The 19,386-nt window shown below is 34.6% G+C and overlaps 2 protein-coding genes and 1 non-coding gene across 4 annotated transcripts; all 3 read right to left on the bottom strand.

Annotated features, from left to right (window-relative positions):
* Positions 1 to 3,948: 3,948 nt before the first annotated feature.
* Positions 3,949 to 10,227, bottom strand: LOC142611593 (uncharacterized). 2 transcript variants are annotated; one of them, XM_075783666.1, is made up of 12 exons: positions 10,108 to 10,227; positions 9,911 to 10,010; positions 9,624 to 9,732; positions 8,651 to 8,739; positions 7,592 to 7,648; positions 7,269 to 7,377; positions 7,079 to 7,180; positions 6,890 to 6,954; positions 6,129 to 6,232; positions 5,945 to 6,009; positions 5,499 to 5,553; positions 3,949 to 4,501 (listed from the first exon to the last, which is right to left on the bottom strand). In XM_075783666.1, exons 1-12 carry the CDS (start codon positions 10,163 to 10,165, stop codon positions 4,341 to 4,343), a joined length of 1,074 nt encoding a protein of 357 aa, XP_075639781.1. In that variant the 5' UTR covers positions 10,166 to 10,227; the 3' UTR covers positions 3,949 to 4,340. The 2 variants fall into 2 exon arrangements, with proteins under 2 accessions (XP_075639781.1, XP_075639782.1); XM_075783667.1 differs by lacking the exon at positions 7,592 to 7,648.
* A 46-nt stretch (positions 10,228 to 10,273) lies between these two features.
* On the bottom strand, positions 10,274 to 10,346 carry TRNAA-UGC (transfer RNA alanine (anticodon UGC)). Its single transcript has one exon. It is a non-coding gene; the product is annotated as a tRNA-Ala (tRNA).
* Positions 10,347 to 17,001: 6,655 nt separating this feature from the next.
* On the bottom strand, positions 17,002 to 18,070 carry LOC142611869 (histone H2AX-like). The gene is made up of 2 exons (XM_075784010.1): positions 17,774 to 18,070; positions 17,002 to 17,399 (listed from the first exon to the last, which is right to left on the bottom strand). Exons 1-2 carry the CDS (start codon positions 17,972 to 17,974, stop codon positions 17,178 to 17,180), a joined length of 423 nt encoding a protein of 140 aa, XP_075640125.1. The 5' UTR covers positions 17,975 to 18,070; the 3' UTR covers positions 17,002 to 17,177.
* Between the last annotated feature and the right edge of the window lie 1,316 nt (positions 18,071 to 19,386).

Below are 19,386 nucleotides of genomic sequence, written 5' to 3'. Positions count from 1 at the left end.
TGGGGACTTTGAAGGCTTGGACAGTAGGCACTTGTAAGAAAGAGAGCGGCCTAATAGGTCAACCATTATACTCCTATGTCTTTGAGTTTTGGTAGAACGAATTAATATGAATGATTATGTATAAAAAAAACTCAAAATCAGTAATTTTTTTTTTATTAGATCAAAATCAGTAATTTAATCATGAACTTTTGTATTTTCCTTTTTATAAATACAATAGAATTTAATTGCAATCAATACACTAATTGATATTTAATATATGAGAGATTTAGACTTAAATTCTTACTTCGTCTTCTTCTTCTTTTTATAGATGAGGGCTGTAAAATATTATTAACAAAAATTAGTCATTATTGAATAGAAAAACACTACTAAAGCACGGATGAACATCTTCCTAAAATTACTGAAGTCCTTACTTAATACTAGCGATAAGAAAACTCTTTTTTTTCTTTTCTTGGCTAAACCTTATTATGTAAACGAATTAAAACTCATAATATGTTATGATGGAGAAAATAATAATTATCATAACAATTTATGTCCACAATTATTTTATAAAAATTAATTGGTAAAAAAAAAAGGAAAAAAATGCAAAACTGACCCTTTAAGTCTCTTCAGATTTTATTTCAGTCCTCTAACTTTCAAGTTTATTCAATTAAAATTTTTCATTAACTTTTGTTATGTTGTGGTTAATTTTTAAATTTTATAAACTTTTCTTCAAATTTTTTTAATTAAAAAAAATTTTAATTAATGATTGAAAAAAAATTTTCAAATTTTTTTTTTCAAAAAATTTTAGCAAAAATTAACGAAAATGTCTTAATTAAATAAATTTAAAATTTAAATGACTATAATAAATAAAAATTAAATTAAAAAACTAAAATAAAATCTGAATAAATTTAGAAATTCAGTTTCACATTTTAACCCAAAAAAAATAGTTATGTTTGACTTATTGAACTCAAAAGTAGGTGGCGAAGGTCTCTCCCTGCCTCTATAATAAGAATCTAGGTACTACTATGCTACCCAAAGTTAGTCAAAGATTCAAAAAGTAGGACACGGTAGAGGCTTGAAAAGAGAGAAATAAAGTTGAACATTTTTATATTTTTTTCTTATAGAATCAAGTTGAACATAACGTGACAGAGTGTTCAGACTTTAATAGTTTTAGACGTATATTCTACAAAACAATGGAAAATGACACTTTTGACCGCGTGACCAAAGAAAATACTAGATTGTTTTAAAAAAATCATTCATTAATTATACTGTAAGTCTTTAATTGCAATATTTTTCTAAACTTGAATACAACAATGCCCTTTACTCCATTGATACAATTTCTATCAAATTTAAATTAAAAGTCAAAATTCTTTTCTTTATTTTTAAAGCATGTCTATTAGAAAGTTTAAATTGTCACCTAGACATGCCACTATCAAAACCACTAGAAAGGAAACAAGCTATGGATTGGATTTGCATTTTTATTGGTGAGAATTTACTGTTTTTGGTGTAATGTGGCATGGTTGTACAATCAAGTCTAGATGTAAATGTAAATTATGTTATAGTGGTAGCTTCATTTCCTCGCCATCATAAAAGGGCAAGAAGTAATTTTGTTACTCTTCTTCTAGAAAGCTATAAACCCCAGAAACTAGCTCCTATAAGTTGGCAGTAAAATCCAACCAAAAATTGCAGATCTATCTTTCTGGATTGTGGTTATATTAATCTTCTTCTTTCCCATCATTAGAGCACGCTTGCATGTAGCACTTTCACATATTTTCCAATTTTATACTATCTTGCTTAGCCAAATTTGACCCCCACTAAAATAAATAGGCCTAAAAAATTGCAGGCACAATTTCTTTATTGGTACATTAGGCCAAGCTCATGATGGTAAAAGAACAAAATTTAGAATAATTTTTTATATTACAGCTCCCTATTTGTCTGTATGTAGTAGAACCAATACTGCATCTTCCGTACAATTTATGAATTTACTCAAATATTTAAATCCCCCATTTGTTTATTGCAGCACTTGATTGATACGACCACAATCCCTTGTAAAAAAGGACTAATGGAAAGGCCATTGTATTTGAGTAAACAAGGCAAGGTCAGTGGGAGAGAAATGAGTTTCATGAGGTGGAACAAGCTGGAGGGTGGAGGCTTAAAGGCTCACACTTTCCATGGTTGGCATGTGGCACTACAATGATCACTCTGTTGTTTTGTTCATACAAAATTAAAATGTCAACTTACATAAACATTGGAGGGGTAATTGGTTGGTGGGCTTCTCCATGAATGCTGATTACATTTGGGGCATTTAGTGTGTGATATGTCTCTAATGTGATTCACATTATGATAATGTGACATTAAGATTTTAGTTTATTTTATTTTTTTTAACATTTTCATAATTTAAAATTACAAAATATATTACATCACCTTAATCTCATCTCATTCCTAAACAATATAATGTTGTATTATTATATTGAAATTACGTTAATTTAATATGTGGGCATTTAGTAAAGGTGTTATTTGACTTTCAGAATATTTGATAGGATTTTCAAAATATTATCTTTGAGGTTAATTTTGTTTTAAAATATTGTTACTCTATATTGGTGATAGATTGCAGGACACTTCTGACTTTGCATCCATAATGAATATAGGAAAACCATTTGCCATGCAAGCAATGCTATATATCAACCTCTTTTTCACAAATTGTTAATTTGACTATGGATATATATATTTGCGATAGTGTATAATGTGAAAAATTTTAACTTATTTTTACGTGCATTGATAAGCTAAATTCCATAGTTAGTCAACTTTTGGGACTTTTATGGTACAAACTTAGCATACCATCTTCTTAGAGCATCAGCAATGAATGGGTTAAATCCTAAATGTAGGCTTATTTTGCAATTGAGGCCCAAAATGCCACTCCATTAGATATTGGGTTTTGTAACCATTGTAAAAAAAAATACAATAAAGCTACAATGCGATTCTAAACATAGAATCGCACCGTAGCTCAATAGTAAAAATAAAAATTATTTTTTATTCTGTTTCTGACTCACTTGTCTCCCTCTCTTTCCTCATCCTCTCTCTTCTCTATTTTTTCTCTCCGTCTTCCTCTTCTCTATCTGTTGACGTGGGGGGTTGGCTATCATGGGTGATGGATTTCTAGATCGGCGTGGTGGCGAGGCTGGTGGCGCGGCTAAGATGGGCATGGTGGCCGAAGGTCAGCGCGGTGGAGATTGGCGTGGAGACCGGCATGGAGATCGACATAGAGACCTATGTTTGGTGGGTTTGGTGTGTTGACATGGTGGCCGGTTTCTAATTTTGGTGGCGGTGTTTGGTTGGTTGGGTTGCTATGGGTTTGCTGGGTTTTTAGTGGGTACTTGGTGGGTTTTATTTTGTTTAATTATTTATTTTGGATTTCTGGTTCTGGTGGGATTTTGTTGGGCAGAAGGTAGTGGTGGCGTGGTGGGCGTGGTGGGCGTGGTGGTGATTGTTTGTTTAGTTGTGGCCAGTGCTAGAGGTTGAGGGAGAAAGAGAAGAAAAGGAAGAGAAAAAAAAATAGTAAAAAAAGGAATAAAAAAATAGTAAAAAAAGGAATAAATAAAATATTTAAATAAAATGGGAAAAAAATAGAGTTTTGGAATGTTGGGTGTATTGTAAAATGGTATGATATAATTGATAAAATAGGTTTTTAGAATGGTAAAATGAGATAGAATGCAGAAAACCAATGCTGATGCTCTCATGCTGACCATTTCTCAGAAGATTCATGACCTGTGCACATTCACATTCACCATTCAAGATTCAACAATAAAGAAACCAAAAGCTGGAAGTCCAATTATATTATAATTTCCATGTGGTGCTGCCATGTTGCAGTTGGGACCAGACCCCACAGCCCCGTACCTTTCCAAATCTGAACAGAGCATTTGATTCCCAAAAAGTACAAGTAGCACTATGGTGATTGATGCACACAATACATACACTAAAGGTGCAAAATATTATCATCAAAAATCCAGAAAATCTTTAACTTTTGCCATCTTCACATGTATCTGTTAAATCTGGTCCACGGGAGCACTAAGTACACAACCATACTGGTTCACAAATGCTACACACATGAACAATTGTGAAGATGCAATAATTTGTAGTGGACTTTTACTGTCATGCATCTTTTGGAGAATTTGCTGAGGGTAGGTACAAGTTTTGTCATATTACTGTCACTACCACTAGGAAAGCACCAACAAAACTGACAACCTTCAATAATATCAGTTGAATTAATATTACAAATGCAATTGCATGAGGTACAAGCGGAACCCTTTTAGCCAATCTAGTAAATTTTCCTTAACAAGAAACTGAACAGCATTGACTACTGATCAGGGACATGGATTGGGAAACTTTCCATGAATCTTGTTAATTTCAATAATTAATTCATATGTGAGCTCAACTTTGAATGCATTGAGAACCTCCTGAAGTTGCCACAACTTAGTAGCTCCAAAAACAGCACTTGCAACAAGAGGATGTCTCAAAACAAAGGCTGCCAAAAGAATGATTAATTATCTAAGCAAATAAAGAAATAAGAATTGAGTAACCAACAGTGACCACAATCAACTGAGATCTTTCACATGTATAGATATGCCTAGAAAGTAGAAACAATGTAGGAATCAAAATATTCATAACCAAGCAGGAGAGAGAACTCAACTTTACCAGAACAGTTGGAATATATCTAATATCTAAGAGGAAAATATGTTGCTGGTTTCTCACATACCCTGATTCCCGCCTCCAATGGATCAGTACACAGAGAAACAATAATATGAAATATATATATATTTCTTTCTTTATTTATTTATTTATATTCACACACACAAAATTGGAAGGGGAAAGCAACTTGATACTTATCATTTAATATGAACACATGATAAGAACAGGAGGAAAAATGGGATTTCTGTATCTGTCAGATAAGTAAAACAATTGCCGCTAAAATAAAATTAACAGTAGGGACTTTAAATCAAGTAAGTGAATTTTGGGAAAAGCTCCCACACTTTACATAATGCATCCAAAATGATTCATATGTATAAAGAGAAGGAAATATCTGAGATCAAGTAATAATCTAAAAAAGGCATTTCACTTTTGATGCATTAGTGACAAAGCAAGTCCCAATACAACTTTCCAGTTAAACTTCCCTATATTTATAGGCTTCATAATTACCCAAACTAGTCTAGAGTCAAGACAACGAAACCCTGACCCCTTGTCCTGTGGACAATGGTTTGCTCTTGTTATTGGGATTTGTAAGGTTAGGTTCATGACTGTAGTGCATCGACATGGACAGAATTTCAATAATACGATGATTAGTAGCACAAAAAGCAACTACAACTTCCATTATATCTAGAACTGATTTATACAGCTCATAAAGTCTCATATGACCATGAGGTGTATGTAAGAGAAAATTTGCAACAATTGCAGAAGCTACAGAGATTAATAATCATTTATGAGTATATATTGCGCAAATAAAGTGAGAGGGGGTAGTATCAAACCAATTGCAAGGGATACAGGATGAAGGCCATATTTTTTGGCAATTTCAAGATATTCCTGGAGAGAGAGGACAGGTCAGATCAACATCCAAAAGGCAGGCTCAAAAATATAAACTAAACTCAACAATGAACTTGCAACACATAACAAATAATATGCTGAAAAGTATGTATGTCTTCATTGTTCTGAAAAGGCTAATGTGAGCAACTAAACTAAGCCATCTTTAAACCAAGTTAAGTGATAGGCAGGTTTAGACAACTCTAACAGAAAATTGGCTCAACAGTCCCCATTTCCCAATCAAAGTTTAGACCACATTTCTTATTTCTGTCACTGGTCAACAATTAATCATGAATATAGATGTCAATTTAAGTATAGGTTTTGAAAATGTAGGTTCTTGTAATAAGCCTCTCACATTATAACTAAAATTCAAAACCGAGAAGCATCTGCTTACCATGGTAGCTGCTTTTATGATGTTACTAGACAGGTTGTATCTGGATTCCCCTTCTGAGTACCTACCTGAAAAGGATGAACAACACAATAGTTCCACATGAGACAAGTTAGTAGTTAGATTATATATATTTCTTTATTTTCCGATCGCCTGGAAGGGACAAAAGAAACATCTTGTGATCACTGACCTTTAAAAAGATTCAACCGAGCATCTGTGGGACCCCCATCTGGCAAACAATACTTCCCAGAGAGAACACCCATTGCCAAGGGACTGTAGGCCAATAAGCTGACCCTAAAAATTGAAAACAAAAGAGCTTAAATACAATATAAATGCATTTAGCTGGGTCAATTTATCACATTACAACTATATGAATGCAGCATAATCTACTTTATAAACCCACATTGGTTCTTTCCATCTAAAGGGAAAGCTAATCTTATAAGTAATAACAAACCAAAGTTTCATATTGACAGAAAAACCCTTGTCCCTAAGCAAATTTCCCAAGTTACAATTAAATTTCAATTGCTAATTTGTCCTGGTCACAGTAATACTAACCATGTATTGTGTCAAATTGAATTCTTCCAGAACTACTAAGGAACAAAAACATTATATTCAGAACCAAATTTTAGGCTGTTTAGCAATGAATTTCATAGATGAGGGCACAACTTCTGACGCAGTGAACATGAAATCATATAATTACACTTCTGTGGAAGCCAAAGGTAGCTGCTATGAGTCAAGTTATAAAAATGATTTCAATTACAGATCCAAGCATGTATAAAAACAAAAAAAAATAAAAATAAAACACATAACAATCTCTAATGCAATAAGTTCTTTCCATTACTACAACTAATTGACTTGTGTAAGTTGAGCAATTTTTTAATCACCATTTCATACATGATAAGATCAATATAATTCCACCCTCAGTAATCAATATATTGAAAACAAAACTACCTCTCATGGTGACAGCACTCAGCCATTCCAGAATCAAAAGTTCGACAAAGCAAGCTGTATGAGTTCTATCACAAAAACAATGAGTTGTACATGAGCCTTGCAACCAATAAAGTAGAGAGAGAGATGGGGGGAAAATGCTAAAGAAGAACAGGAATCCTTGCAGCTATGAACCAGGATAAGTCATACAACCTGCACTGATACTATCTTAGGATGGCCAGGACCCCGTTCGGCAATCTGAATGAATTTCATGACGCCATATGGTGTTTCATTACTGAGACCAATGTATCTGATCTATGAACAAAGTTTTTCATTATAACTGTAAATTCCATGTTATCTAGAGATTGATTATAGAGGCAAACCCAATGATATCATCACACACCTTTCCAGCATCAATGGCTCTACCAAGAGCATCAAGTTGTTCCTCTATATCAACCGAACTGAACTGTCGAGTTGGATCATATTCAGTTTCCCCAAACATGGGCACATAACTACAAAATCAGCCATGAATTACTTCAAGAGAACAATTTTGGGTTGGTGTCAAAGAAAACAAATGATCAAGAAGTTTCGTTCCCCACCACGACCTACCCCCCCCCCCCCCCCCCCCCCCCTCTCTCAATATATCCCAAAAAATCATGCTTAGCAATGAGCTACTTTAACATCTACAATATCCCAGAACACTTGATGAAGGATCCACATACAAACCGATCTGGCCAATGAATTTGATAAAGATCAATGTAGTCAGTTCGCATTTGCAGCAAGCTGCATCAATTCAATAGATAACCCATTAGAGCATAATACAAATTCCTTATCTGAAGGATCATATATCTCATCCTTTTGGGTTTCCTCTTTTTTTTTTTCTTTTTTTTTTATAAGCGAATGATTTCATTGAAGGATAAAGGTGCTACTCAAGTAGTACGAGCTGTATATATAGAGAAACACAAAACAGAAAAGGATCAAAAAGGAGTTCAGAAATATATATATATGTGTGTGTGTGTGTGTGTGTGTGTGTGTGTGTTAATGTTTCTAAAAAGAAAACACCCTACAATATGCTATAACTGTTATAGTGTAACAATTCCCATTATACGAAACCATGTGTTGTAACGCATAGGTAAAATCATTTTTCCAGATGGGTAATATCATGGTAACACCAAATATAACATTGTATAACTTGTTCTTGATGCTTGTTCTCTCATGGAAACCAAAGGCAACAGCCATTGACACTAGCCCAAGTGGCACAAATATCCTTTTAAAGGGTAAAACCAAGTTCAAAGATGGTCAAACAGAAAATTACACTAAGATGAATACATAATCACCATCCAGTAGGATTTACATAACCTAGGGGCTAGGGCATTCTTACATAGGACCATCCTGTTTCAATAATGCTAATGTAACAAAACTTAAATATACCGCAAAGAGGTTGCCTACAATTATAACGTCTAAACAAACATGTAAAGACTAAATGAGAAACCGTGAGAGAGTATCTTCTTCATACAAGTGGCAAACTAAAAGAAAGCAACTTATCCCAAATGGAAAACAAGAGAGAGAGATAGAGGATTAATAGATGGCTCAAAATACGAAGAGAATAAAAGATAAAAAGAATATAGAACACTGGCCAGCACGTACAAGTATAACAATTAGAATGCATATAAGATGTAAACCATTTGGACTAATGAGTCCCACTATCTCAGTCACTTGATGATGTGATGAATACAAACTATGAAAGCTTGCAGTGACTAGACATAAACAAGTTCAAAAACTAACCTGTTGTCAATGGCTTCAGTAATATTCCTGTGATCCAAACACTTTGGCCCACCTCGAATCCAAGTCATTTGCCCAGATGGTCCAGTAACCTAGATCCAAACAATACACAAAGAACAGAGCACAAATTTCAAATGAGTATTAAAAACTAATAATGTGACATTAGAAGGAATGGTTATTAAGCCTAACAAATCTCAAACCACAGACAACAGGAAATTTTATTTTAGTACTATGTCCAAACACTACAAAAAGGCTTATAACATATACCAACCTTGAGCTATTACAAGAATAACTATATTATAAAGATAATATAGAAACCATAAAGATCCTGCATTCATATGTTTACCCACATTCATATGCTTATAGGGACTCTCACCCTAATCTAGAAAATCTAGCTCAGTGTTTTACTTATAAACAGCCCCAAACAATCATCACGGAACTAAAACCAGATTCAACAAACAACTTCAGATTCAAATGCCTTCACATTTGCCTAAAAGAACATGACAAACTATACCACTTCTATCAAAATAAAGTTTAAACAATCTTAATGTGCATGTCTAACCAAAAGCAAAATCATACGGAGCCAGAATTTTCATAAGAGACTACAATCAAAACCCCAAATAAGTTGAACATGTACTAGTTTTTTCATGCAGACAAAGGAACTCAAAACAAGCACTGAATTCGAATCCACTGTCCTGATGCATGGTCACAGATTTTTGGTTGTTTCACCTCAGCATACCACCCAAATGTTAATGCACATATTCATATTATTACTATAGACCAATAAGACTTTTAAGCAATGTGGAAAACCAAATACTTGTGATTAACTAAAATGAATATCAATATATCATTCAAAGGGGAACCAAATATTTGTAATTAACAGAAATGAATATCATTCAAAGGTGACTTCTTTGAAGCCTTTTACATTCATAAACTATTTATAAATGTAAAAGACTTCAAAGAGTTGAATTGAGACCTTTGTGGCTAAAACGACGAGATCCCGAGAGATCTTCCTATCTCTAATCCAACGGCCCAGGTACTCCTCGCTCCTACCCTGAGTCTCAGCACGCTGAGGCACTGGGTACCTGAAGTTCCAAACATACAATTACTTGCATACATATATAGACATTACAAACATGCCCAGAAGTTGAAAAAACTCAAAAGGAAAACAAAACCCAGAAAGAAATCTCGAAAAAAAAAAGTTTTTACTACATAATTATACCCAGAAAGGAATTGCAAGGCTTAAAATTTAAAGGTGTGTACATTTCCGCAGAGTCGAAGAAGTTGATTCCAGCACCGAAAGCTTCATCAAGGAGGCGAAATGACTGTGGAAGAGTGTTCTGCTCACCAAAAGTCATGGTTCCTGAGACAGAGAGAGAAGAGAGTAAGGTTGTGGGTTTGAAGGATTAGAGAGATGAAGTGAACATAGAAAAAGAGTTTGGGAGAGAAGAAGTGAGAACCTAAGCAGAGCCTAGAAACTGTGAGGTCTGGAGCGAGGTTGAAGAGAGGAACGGACATGAGAGCGTGCGTGCGTGTATGGTTCAAGTTTGGTGATGAGAACTGAGAAGTAAAGTGAAAAAAACTATGAGATAAGGTAGGAGCAAAAATGGAAAAATTTGTATTGGATGGAGATGCAGGGGATCGAACCCTGTACCTCTCGCATGCAAAGCGAGCGCTCTACCATTTGAGCTACATCCCCGTTTGAAATTGAGTTCTTAATTATGATATGTTATATTAATAATATTTAACGAACAGCACCTTCTTTACCAATTAACTCTTGATCCCCTTCTTCAACCTAAGACATGAGACGTAGGGATGGCAATGGGGCGGGGCGGGGCAGGGCCGGAGGATGCGATTTTCGTCCCCGCCCCGCATGGTTGTTGCCCTTCTCCATCCTCGCCCCACCCCGAGGTGTGAGGAAAACTACATTGCCCCATCCTCGCCCCTTGGGGCCCCGCCCCCGCCCCTAATACAATTATATATATAAATAAATTTTTTGGTACAATAATATAAATCACAACAAAACAAAATGTTTTAAAATCCAAGCATTTAAATAAACCAAGTATTTAAATAGTCAAATACTTAACAACATAATTCAAAATTTCTTATAACAAAATAAACAGTGTTTTTGCATGAACGGAATCATCAAGGATAATTGACTAGTTCTTTAACAAAATAAACATTGTCTTATAACAAATAAAAATTGATTAGTTCTTTAAGAATAAGTTTCACTTTCTCCCAATGTAGTGACACCACTTTCTTCTTCATCATCAGAATCATCAAGGATGTTTTGGAATGTATTAGCTTCAATTCCATCTACAATAGATGAAGGGCCTAAAAAAAGTAAGACAAATTTAATCAAACAATTGAAAAATGCAGTGAAGAATGCAGCAACATGAATCATTAAATAGACTAACTGGTAAATTTGATTACCTTTGATTTCATCCCATAACTAATTTTGAGCACACATCAATGCCTCCACAGTCTTTGCATGAAGTTTATTGCGATGTGGACTTAGCAACCTACCACTTGTGCTAAATGTTGATTCTAAAGCAACAGTTGACACTGGAATGGCTAGGATATCCCTTGCAATACATTGCAAAGTAGGATACTTAGGCCCATTAGATTTCCACCATGCCAAAATATCAAACTCCAACATTCTTGGCATTAGATCATCCTCAAGGTAATGCTCCAACTCCAATTTAATATTCCCACCCTTTTTTTTTTCTGACTAAGATATCTTCAAAGTCCACAAGAGAGTCATCAACTTGTGGATCCTCACTTACACAAGTGCCACAAGTACCTTTCATACCCATTCTCCCAAAAGTATAGTCACGAATCATTTCATAGCAAGTATCTCTAACTCTTTGAATTTCATTTTTAGCTTCATGACCATAAATAAGAGGAAAATAATATTCCAACAATTCAAACTTATATCTTGGGTCTAAAATGGTTGCCACAGTCATAACACCATGAATCACATTCCAATAACAATCAAATTTTTCTAACATTTTAAATGCCATACTCCTAATTATATCACTCGGGCTTATGAACCAAGAATTCAAAGCAATTTTTATTTCACACACCTTAGAAAAAAAAAGATTAGCTGTAGGATATGAGGTACATGAGAATAGTTCTGTAACCTTGTAAAACAATGTCAATCTCTCACATATACTACTTGCCATCCCCCATTCTTCATCTTTTGGAATGCACTTATAAGATGACTCCCTTTGGCTCAATCGAAAAAAGACATCTCGATACTCTATAGCAATAGAAAGTATAAGATAGGTAGAGTTCCAGCGAGTCTTACAATCAAGGGTTAGTTCTTTGGTACATTCAACATGTAATTGTCAAGCCATATCTGTAAACCATTGCCTTCTTTTTGTTGATCCAGTCCAAAATCCCACACTCTCACGAACCTTCTCAATGCATGATCCAATAACATTCAAACCATCCTGAACAATCAAATTAAGAAGCATATGCAACATTGATCCACGCATAACAAGGGTACTACGTTGAAGCTTGTCTAGTATAATATTTATAACTACATCATTGGTACTGCAATTGTCCACTGTTATAGTAGATAACTTCCTATCAATGTTCCATTCCAACAAGGTTTGTAAAAGGACATCATAAAGCACTTCTTTTGTATGTAAAGATGGCACATAAATAAACTTAAAATAAAAAATTTAAATTATTATAACTAACAGTGAAATAAGTTCATACAATATTTGAAAAAAATTTAAATAAAAAAATGAATATATACTTAAAAAAATGTACCTCATAACTCGGCTTTGTAATCTCCAGAAATCATCAATGAAGTGTGCCGTTACAACCATAAACCCTCGCTTTTTGTTTTGTGAAGTCCACATATCAATGGTAATAGCAATTCTACTCCGATTCTTTTCTATTTCATGCATTGATTTCTCCATTTCATGATCATAGATGCTCATAATGTCCTTCTTGATTGTGTTCCTGCAAACCATCTTGAACAATGGTTGAAGAGAAGTTGAATATCTTCTAAAGCCAATGTGATCAACTATAGAAAGGGGATACTCATGCAAGATGACTATACGTGCGAGTTCTTTTCTTGATTCATCTTGATCAAAATGATAAGCATTCACACCTGCCATTGAGTCCACATTATGTTGATCCCTCACCAAAATTTTTTGTTTCATATCCCTAATGTCCTTACACTTTTTCATAGGACATATTTTTAAGTGGTCATGCAAATGTTTAGTACCATTTTTAGACCCCTACAAGCAATCTCATACAATAGTTGCACTCAGCTTTGTCTTTCCCATCAACTTTCCTTTTTCTTAAAATGATTCCACACAATTGATTTCAACCTCCCTCGTTCCTCAGTTATCTCATTGTTAGGTTGGGCTTGGGCATCTTCTGGCCTATCCAACGGAGTTGAACAGGGAGTTGTATTATCTTCATCTACCATCATTGGAGATTGATGGCTGCCAATGGGTGTAATAGATGGATTGGAGCTACCATTGTTTTCACTTGAAGTCATTCCTAAAAAAATTATTTATAATAATTTAGTAACTTAGCAATCATAAAAAAGTAATATACATACACCAAAACCTAAGCCAAAAGTCTCCAACACAAACAATGTAGAACAATGTAAAAGATAAACTTATATCACTTATGAAAAAATTCAAGCAAATTAAACCGTGTAATGCTTTCACACATTTCAAGGAAAAATACTGTCAATAGAAAGATATAGATATAAGTATTTAACCACATTAACAAAGATAAAATCTTTAAGATTATCAATCAAATAAGTTTTAATAACTATGACTATAACATAGTAAAGAAAAAAATAAGTTGGATATAAAAATATAAATATAACCGAATAGAATGAGTACTAAAACTCAACTACTATGAGATATGTACCCAAAAAAAAAAAAACTCTTTCTAAGTGTAGGCCCTTCACTATTCTGGCTTGTTCTAGAATTGAAGAAATTTTGAACATTCAATTTTGCAATTATTTTAATGTTTTTGGAATATAACTGAATAGAAGATCTCTCCCCTCCTGTGCAAAATACATAATGAAACAATGTGCAAAAATATGAAATAATGTGGGGCCAAATACATAATGAAACAATGTGCAAAAACATGAAACAATGTGGGGCCGAATATATCAACAAAACTACTGCCTACTATAGTCAAATATACAAAACAATGTGCAAAAAACATGAAACAAACCTACCTATTGGAAGTCTGGAAGCACTATGTAACGTGAAATGAGATGAACCTTGAAAAACACGTTTGAGGGATGGGTCAAAGGCGGCAATAGCAATAGTGTTTTAGAATAAAAAATATTTTATCTCATATCTTGTACTCTTGTGTTTCACTTTAAAAATTAGTGATTTAGGGTTTACTAAATTTATAATTATAGTCTTTATTAGTGTGGGGTGGGGACGGGGCGGGTTGGGAATAAAAATACTAAACCCATCCCCGCCCCACCCCGGGGTGCGAGGACAAAATATTGCTCCATCCCTGCCCCACCACCTTTGCGGGGCAGGGCAAAATTGTCATCCCTAGACGGAGAGGCTTCAGGCTTCACTCTAAGCACGTTTGTGTTGCGCTTGAATAAAGCCGAAGTGTGTTACATCCAATAGCTAATAGGAGAGACAAGTTAAAAAAGAAAAATTTTGGCTTTAGAGTCTGTTTGGAATCTACTTATTTTGCTGAAATTGAAAACTTTTTACTAAGAGTATCATAGTTAAAGGTAAAAATTAGTTGAAATAGTACAGTAGAATCCATGATTAATACAAAAAAGTGTAGTGAGTCCTATGAATAACAAAAATAAACTAAATGGTAAAATAAGTTGGCAAAAATTAAAAAGCTAGCTTATTTTACTATTTAGCTTATTTTTGCTACTATTCATGACTCTACTGCAATTTTTAGTACTATTTATGAGTTTCACTATACTATTTTAGCTAATTTTTACATTTATCTATAATACTTTTAACAAAAATTTTTTAATTTCAACAAAATAAGCGGATCCTAAACAAACATTTAGAGGGCGTTTGGATCCAAGTCTGGCGTCCGCGTTTTAGTTTTAGTTTTTTTTAACCCAGCCGCAAGGTTGGACTTTTCAGCCATGAACAGTGCACAAATGCACTGTTCATGGGTCCTACAAATTTTACTTTTCAGCAACTTTTTCATTAAAAATGAGTCCCACGGTACTATTCACACATTTAAAAATTATTTTGCTACAGTGTTTTCAGTTTTCAGTTTCAACAAAATAAGTTCTATCCAAACGAACCCTTAGTGTGCATTTGGGAAGCGTCCCATTCCTGCGTTTGTGCATTTGCTATAAAAAAAAAAGTCTCATGGCACTATTCACAGACCTACAAAAGTCATCCAAACACAAATTTCAATATAAATTTGAATCTCACAACACAATTCACAAATTTAAAAATTATTTTTCTATAGTATTTTCAGTTTTCAGCAAATAAACAATATCCAAACACACCCTTAGTATTCATTTTGTACAGCATATTATGAATTTGATACTTCATTGAGTATGTGGGGGGTAAAAGTGCTTGAACAAACGTTTGGTCAGGGTCTCTAAGCCCACAAGTCAGTCCGTACTATAGAGGTCTGAGGAGTATCTCCTCGGACAGGCCCAGCAACGGCCCTGGGGCTTGTTAAACGGGTTAGAAGCAGAATTCTAGAAGAACTGGTGGGTAAAAGTGTGATCTAAGCACCCTTTAGAAACAGGAACGTATGAGAAATATTTGAAGAAAATGCTGCTACCACCACATTAAAGGCCCTGCATCTACCTCCCTAGCCACATTAATAGAGAAATGACCTCTGAACAGTAGAATTCAGTCTTCCTGCTATTATTTGAAGACTTCAAGAAGGTGGTGGATGGGACAAGTATCTAAGAGGAAGATTTGTGCGACACGTGGATGAAACAGAGAAGAAGAAGAAGAAGAATATAAAAAGACGAAAGAGGAAAGAAGAGGGGACCTGCTGGTTAGCTGAAAAAGAACTAAGAATTGTAATATTTGGCATAAAAAGAGAAGTATTATACAAATTGTTCTCGGCTTACGTCCGAGGAGGCTTCTTCGTCATATTTATTTATCACTTGCATATTTTGTGACACTCTAGCCTGTTAATCAACTTTCAAAACTTAGGTTTCAAACTCATACTCTACAAATTTCATTGTATAAACCTCATTGAACCTGAGTCCATCACTTGTTCTTGAATTTGAGTACAATTGTGCACTTACAAAGTACATTAAGGATCTGTTTGGTTTGCATGTCCACATCCACGTCTACGTCTCACGTTTGCGTCTGCTTTGTTTTCTTTTCTTTTTTCCAACTTAGCGCCTCTTGCACTGTTCATTGGAACAGTGCAAGTAGGCAAAACAGTGCAAGTAAGCAAATAAACACTGCTAAACAGTAGTGAATAGTAATGAATAATAACTAAAAAATTTTTATTTTATTTTATTGTTTTCAATTTTTAACAAAATAAACAATATCCAAACACACAGAATAATATTTCCGAAATCCAAAGTCCCCCACTTCCAGCAAACCATTTATGTTCCAAATAGTAAGAAAAGCTTAAATTCATACGATTTGATAATTAGAAGAGGGTGAAAGGTTACAGACAAGGACATGTGATGACTTTTTCCCAAATGGAAAGAAACTCGTATTGAATGGCCTCCCAAAACTTCATTTCATCTAACAAAAAGAAATCTTATCATACTGGTCAATTTGCTGCTTGAAAGGATCATGGGATCCTATAACTCAAAGTCTCAACCCAGCAGTGTATTGCTGGTCAATAAAAGCCTGGCCCAAAGGACACAACACCATAACGCTTGGTACTTGAAATCAAAGCCAATTTGAGCATCTGCTTACCACTTGATATGTGACTGTGACTCTTGAAAGACTAATTCCACAAATTGAATGTTGGTAGACTTCAAAAAGAAAGAGAACAATCTGCAATCTAGCACTAATATGAAGAGTGAGACCACAGATACATAACCTAACAGCCAAATGACAGTGCATATGTCTCAACAGCAACCCAGAGAAGCCAATTGATCACTCACAGTGAGCTCCTTACTGATAGCTAAGAAGCTTCATTTGCAACAAAAAAGGTCAAAAACATCAAACATCCATGTTTCTAGTTGTGAAAACTGAAAACTAGAACCTATAGATTCAGAAAGGTTAGAAAATATCCTCATTTCATCAAGACATTAAGAACAAATTAATAGCTAAACACAAACACATGCCAAAACAATTCACTAGAATGAACCCAACAAAAACCAAAACATCATTTCATCCGAATTCAGCTTAAACAATATAATATTCATTTCACACAGAAAATTGTAAACATTAAATTATTATCCTTTATATTCAACCACCAAAAATACCCAAATTAAGGGTTTACAAGGACCAAACAGATCAGAAAGCCCAAATGGGCACCCAACAAATCCCATCCTCGACCATTTCTTAAATCTCAAACATCAAATTCCTCACCCAAAAAAAAAAAAAAAAAAACCCTAAAACTCTTGCGATGCTGATCCAATATCACCTTTCCCTTTACCAATCTTCTTAGGCAACAAATTCTGATGAATGTTGGGCAAGACACCTCCATTAGCAATGGTGACCGTTCCCAAAAGCTTGCTCAACTCCTCATCGTTTCGCACAGCAAGTTGTATGTGTCTCGGAACAATACGATTCTTCTTGTTGTCTCTAGCAGCATTACCAGCTAGCTCAAGAACCTGTAGAGAACCACATCAACCAAATTAATGAGACAACTCAAAATCACATCAATTAAGCCCAAATGGTTTAACACTACAAATGACAACTCTTCCTAGTGCTTTCTTACAGACCAACCACAATTTCTCCTAAATTTAGTATCTTTACAGTTTCTATCCAATATTTTCTCAGCAACCAAACAGAAAAGAGAAAACCAAAACTGAATACTAAACAAAGTCTCTAATTGCATAGATCCAAAGATCCAACACCCAAATCCATAAACTAACAGAGCAACGATCGCAAAACACAAAATCAGCACACCCAGTTTCCCACATATTCTCGGCATCCAAACACCCCCACGAAATCGAACCTAAAAAAAAAAAAATCAAAGACTAACCTCAGCAGCAAGGTATTCGAGCACGGCGGAGAGGTAAACCGGAGCTCCGGCACCGACACGCTCGGCGTACTTGCCGGCTTTTAAGAACCGGGCTATACGACCCACAGGGAATTGAAGCCCAGCTTTCTGTGACCGAGAAACAGACTTTGAGGACTTGGGTTTGCCTCGGCCACCCTTGGTTGAACCTCCTGTGGAACTCATGGTTTTGTTTGGGTTTTGTACTTTGGTTTTTCTGCTTGGAGAAAAAAATGAAGGTGTTTATTTTGTTTGTGTCTGATGATGTTAATATAAGGGTTTGAGGGTTCGAAGGAGTTAAGGTTAGTTTATATAGGAAGAGAGAGAATGCTGTGGTGGGTTTTGATTGGTGGAAATTAGTTAGGTGCGGATCTCCAACGTGGCATTGTGATTTTGCGGGAATTTGAAATTTTTTTCATGGCAGGAAACGTGGGAAAGTGGAAATGTCTTTTTTACAAAGATTTCGATTTTTTAACTTTTTTCAGGGATGATGATGGGCTTCGAAGATGTAGATGAATTGAACAGGTTGTTGTTGTTGGCCCAATTCAAGGTGGTTCAAACTTGGGCCGACTCGAATCCCATTGCTATTTTCATTTCAGTTAAGCTATAATATCTGGCTGTACTAAAAAGATAAATAAATCTATCATTTTGTTACTCATTTTCCCATCACACATAAGGGGCTAAATTATCTCTAAGCAATAGAATGGACACAGGCCAGCTTGGCCTAAACCTGGAAAATAAAAATAAAAAGTTATATATATATATACACACACATTTTTTAAATTATAATTTGTCTAACCTTAAAAAACTGTGAGTATGTGATCACCCTAAATTTTTTTAAATCCAACAAAATTAAAAAAAAAACTTTACTCTTCTTAACAATATATTAGGCCCTCTCAAACAAAAAAAAAGCATATGAAAAATTTTATTGAACTTAAATTTGAAAGAGGTGTAGTTTGTAGTAGCATTGATAAAGATATTATCGTGCAACTGTTTCAAAATATGAAAACTCGAGAAAATTGTAAAACTTAATGTATTTGTGTTTTTTTTTTCAATATATAAATTTTTATTTTTATTAGATTTTGTATAATTTAAAGTTTCTCAATGGCCACCCTCCAGAAAATTTCTAAAGTCGCCACTGTCCCTGGCTCTTGGTCACATGGGTACTTAAACCCTACCTAATCCAAACTGAGTTTTTTTTTTTTTTTTTAAGATATAAAAGGAAAAATGTTCTTCTTCATTTTTAAACCAAAAAATAATTTTTCTATAGTTAATTTCAAACAATAGGGCTAGGCTCGTAAACAAGCCGAGTTTTGTCAAGTAGTGAAAGTTCAAGCTCGACTCGACAACAAAAATAGAATGTTCAAGCTTGGCTTGAGCTTGATATGAGCCTACAAATAATGATTAAGCTTAAGCTCATTATAAAGTATAAAAACTTGAACTCGGCTCGGCTCGGCTCAGCTCGGCTTGACTTGGCTTGATTCATTAGTCAAGCCAAGGTCAAGCTCAATATCAAGCCCAAACTTAAACTCGATATCATGTTTTTGAGCTTGAGATGCAACATAAGTATATTATCAAGCCTATATGAAGTTTATTAT

Source organism: Castanea sativa, chromosome 10 (genome assembly GCF_040712315.1).
Source record: "Castanea sativa cultivar Marrone di Chiusa Pesio chromosome 10, ASM4071231v1".
Classification (NCBI taxonomy): domain Eukaryota; kingdom Viridiplantae; phylum Streptophyta; class Magnoliopsida; order Fagales; family Fagaceae; genus Castanea; species Castanea sativa.
This window is presented reverse-complemented; position numbering and strand designations above follow the sequence as displayed.

What these genes read in the sequence shown, in the direction of transcription:
- LOC142611593 (XM_075783666.1), bottom strand. Translation starts at nt 10,165, where the DNA reads ATGTCCGTTCCTCTCTTCAACCTCGCTCCAGACCTCACAGTTTCTAGG. An exon ending in TCGTCGTTTTAGCCACAAAG is followed by an intron (nt 8,740 to 9,623) that starts GTCTCAATTCAA and finishes GTTTGGATCTAG; the next exon opens with GTTACTGGACCATCTGGGCA. An exon ending in CTAAGATAGTATCAGTGCAG is followed by an intron (nt 6,955 to 7,078) that starts GTTGTATGACTT and finishes TTTTTGTGATAG; the next exon opens with AACTCATACAGCTTGCTTTG.
- LOC142611869 (XM_075784010.1), bottom strand. Translation starts at nt 17,974, where the DNA reads ATGAGTTCCACAGGAGGTTCAACCAAGGGTGGCCGAGGCAAACCCAAG. An exon ending in TCGAATACCTTGCTGCTGAG is followed by an intron (nt 17,400 to 17,773) that starts GTTAGTCTTTGA and finishes GGTTCTCTACAG; the next exon opens with GTTCTTGAGCTAGCTGGTAA.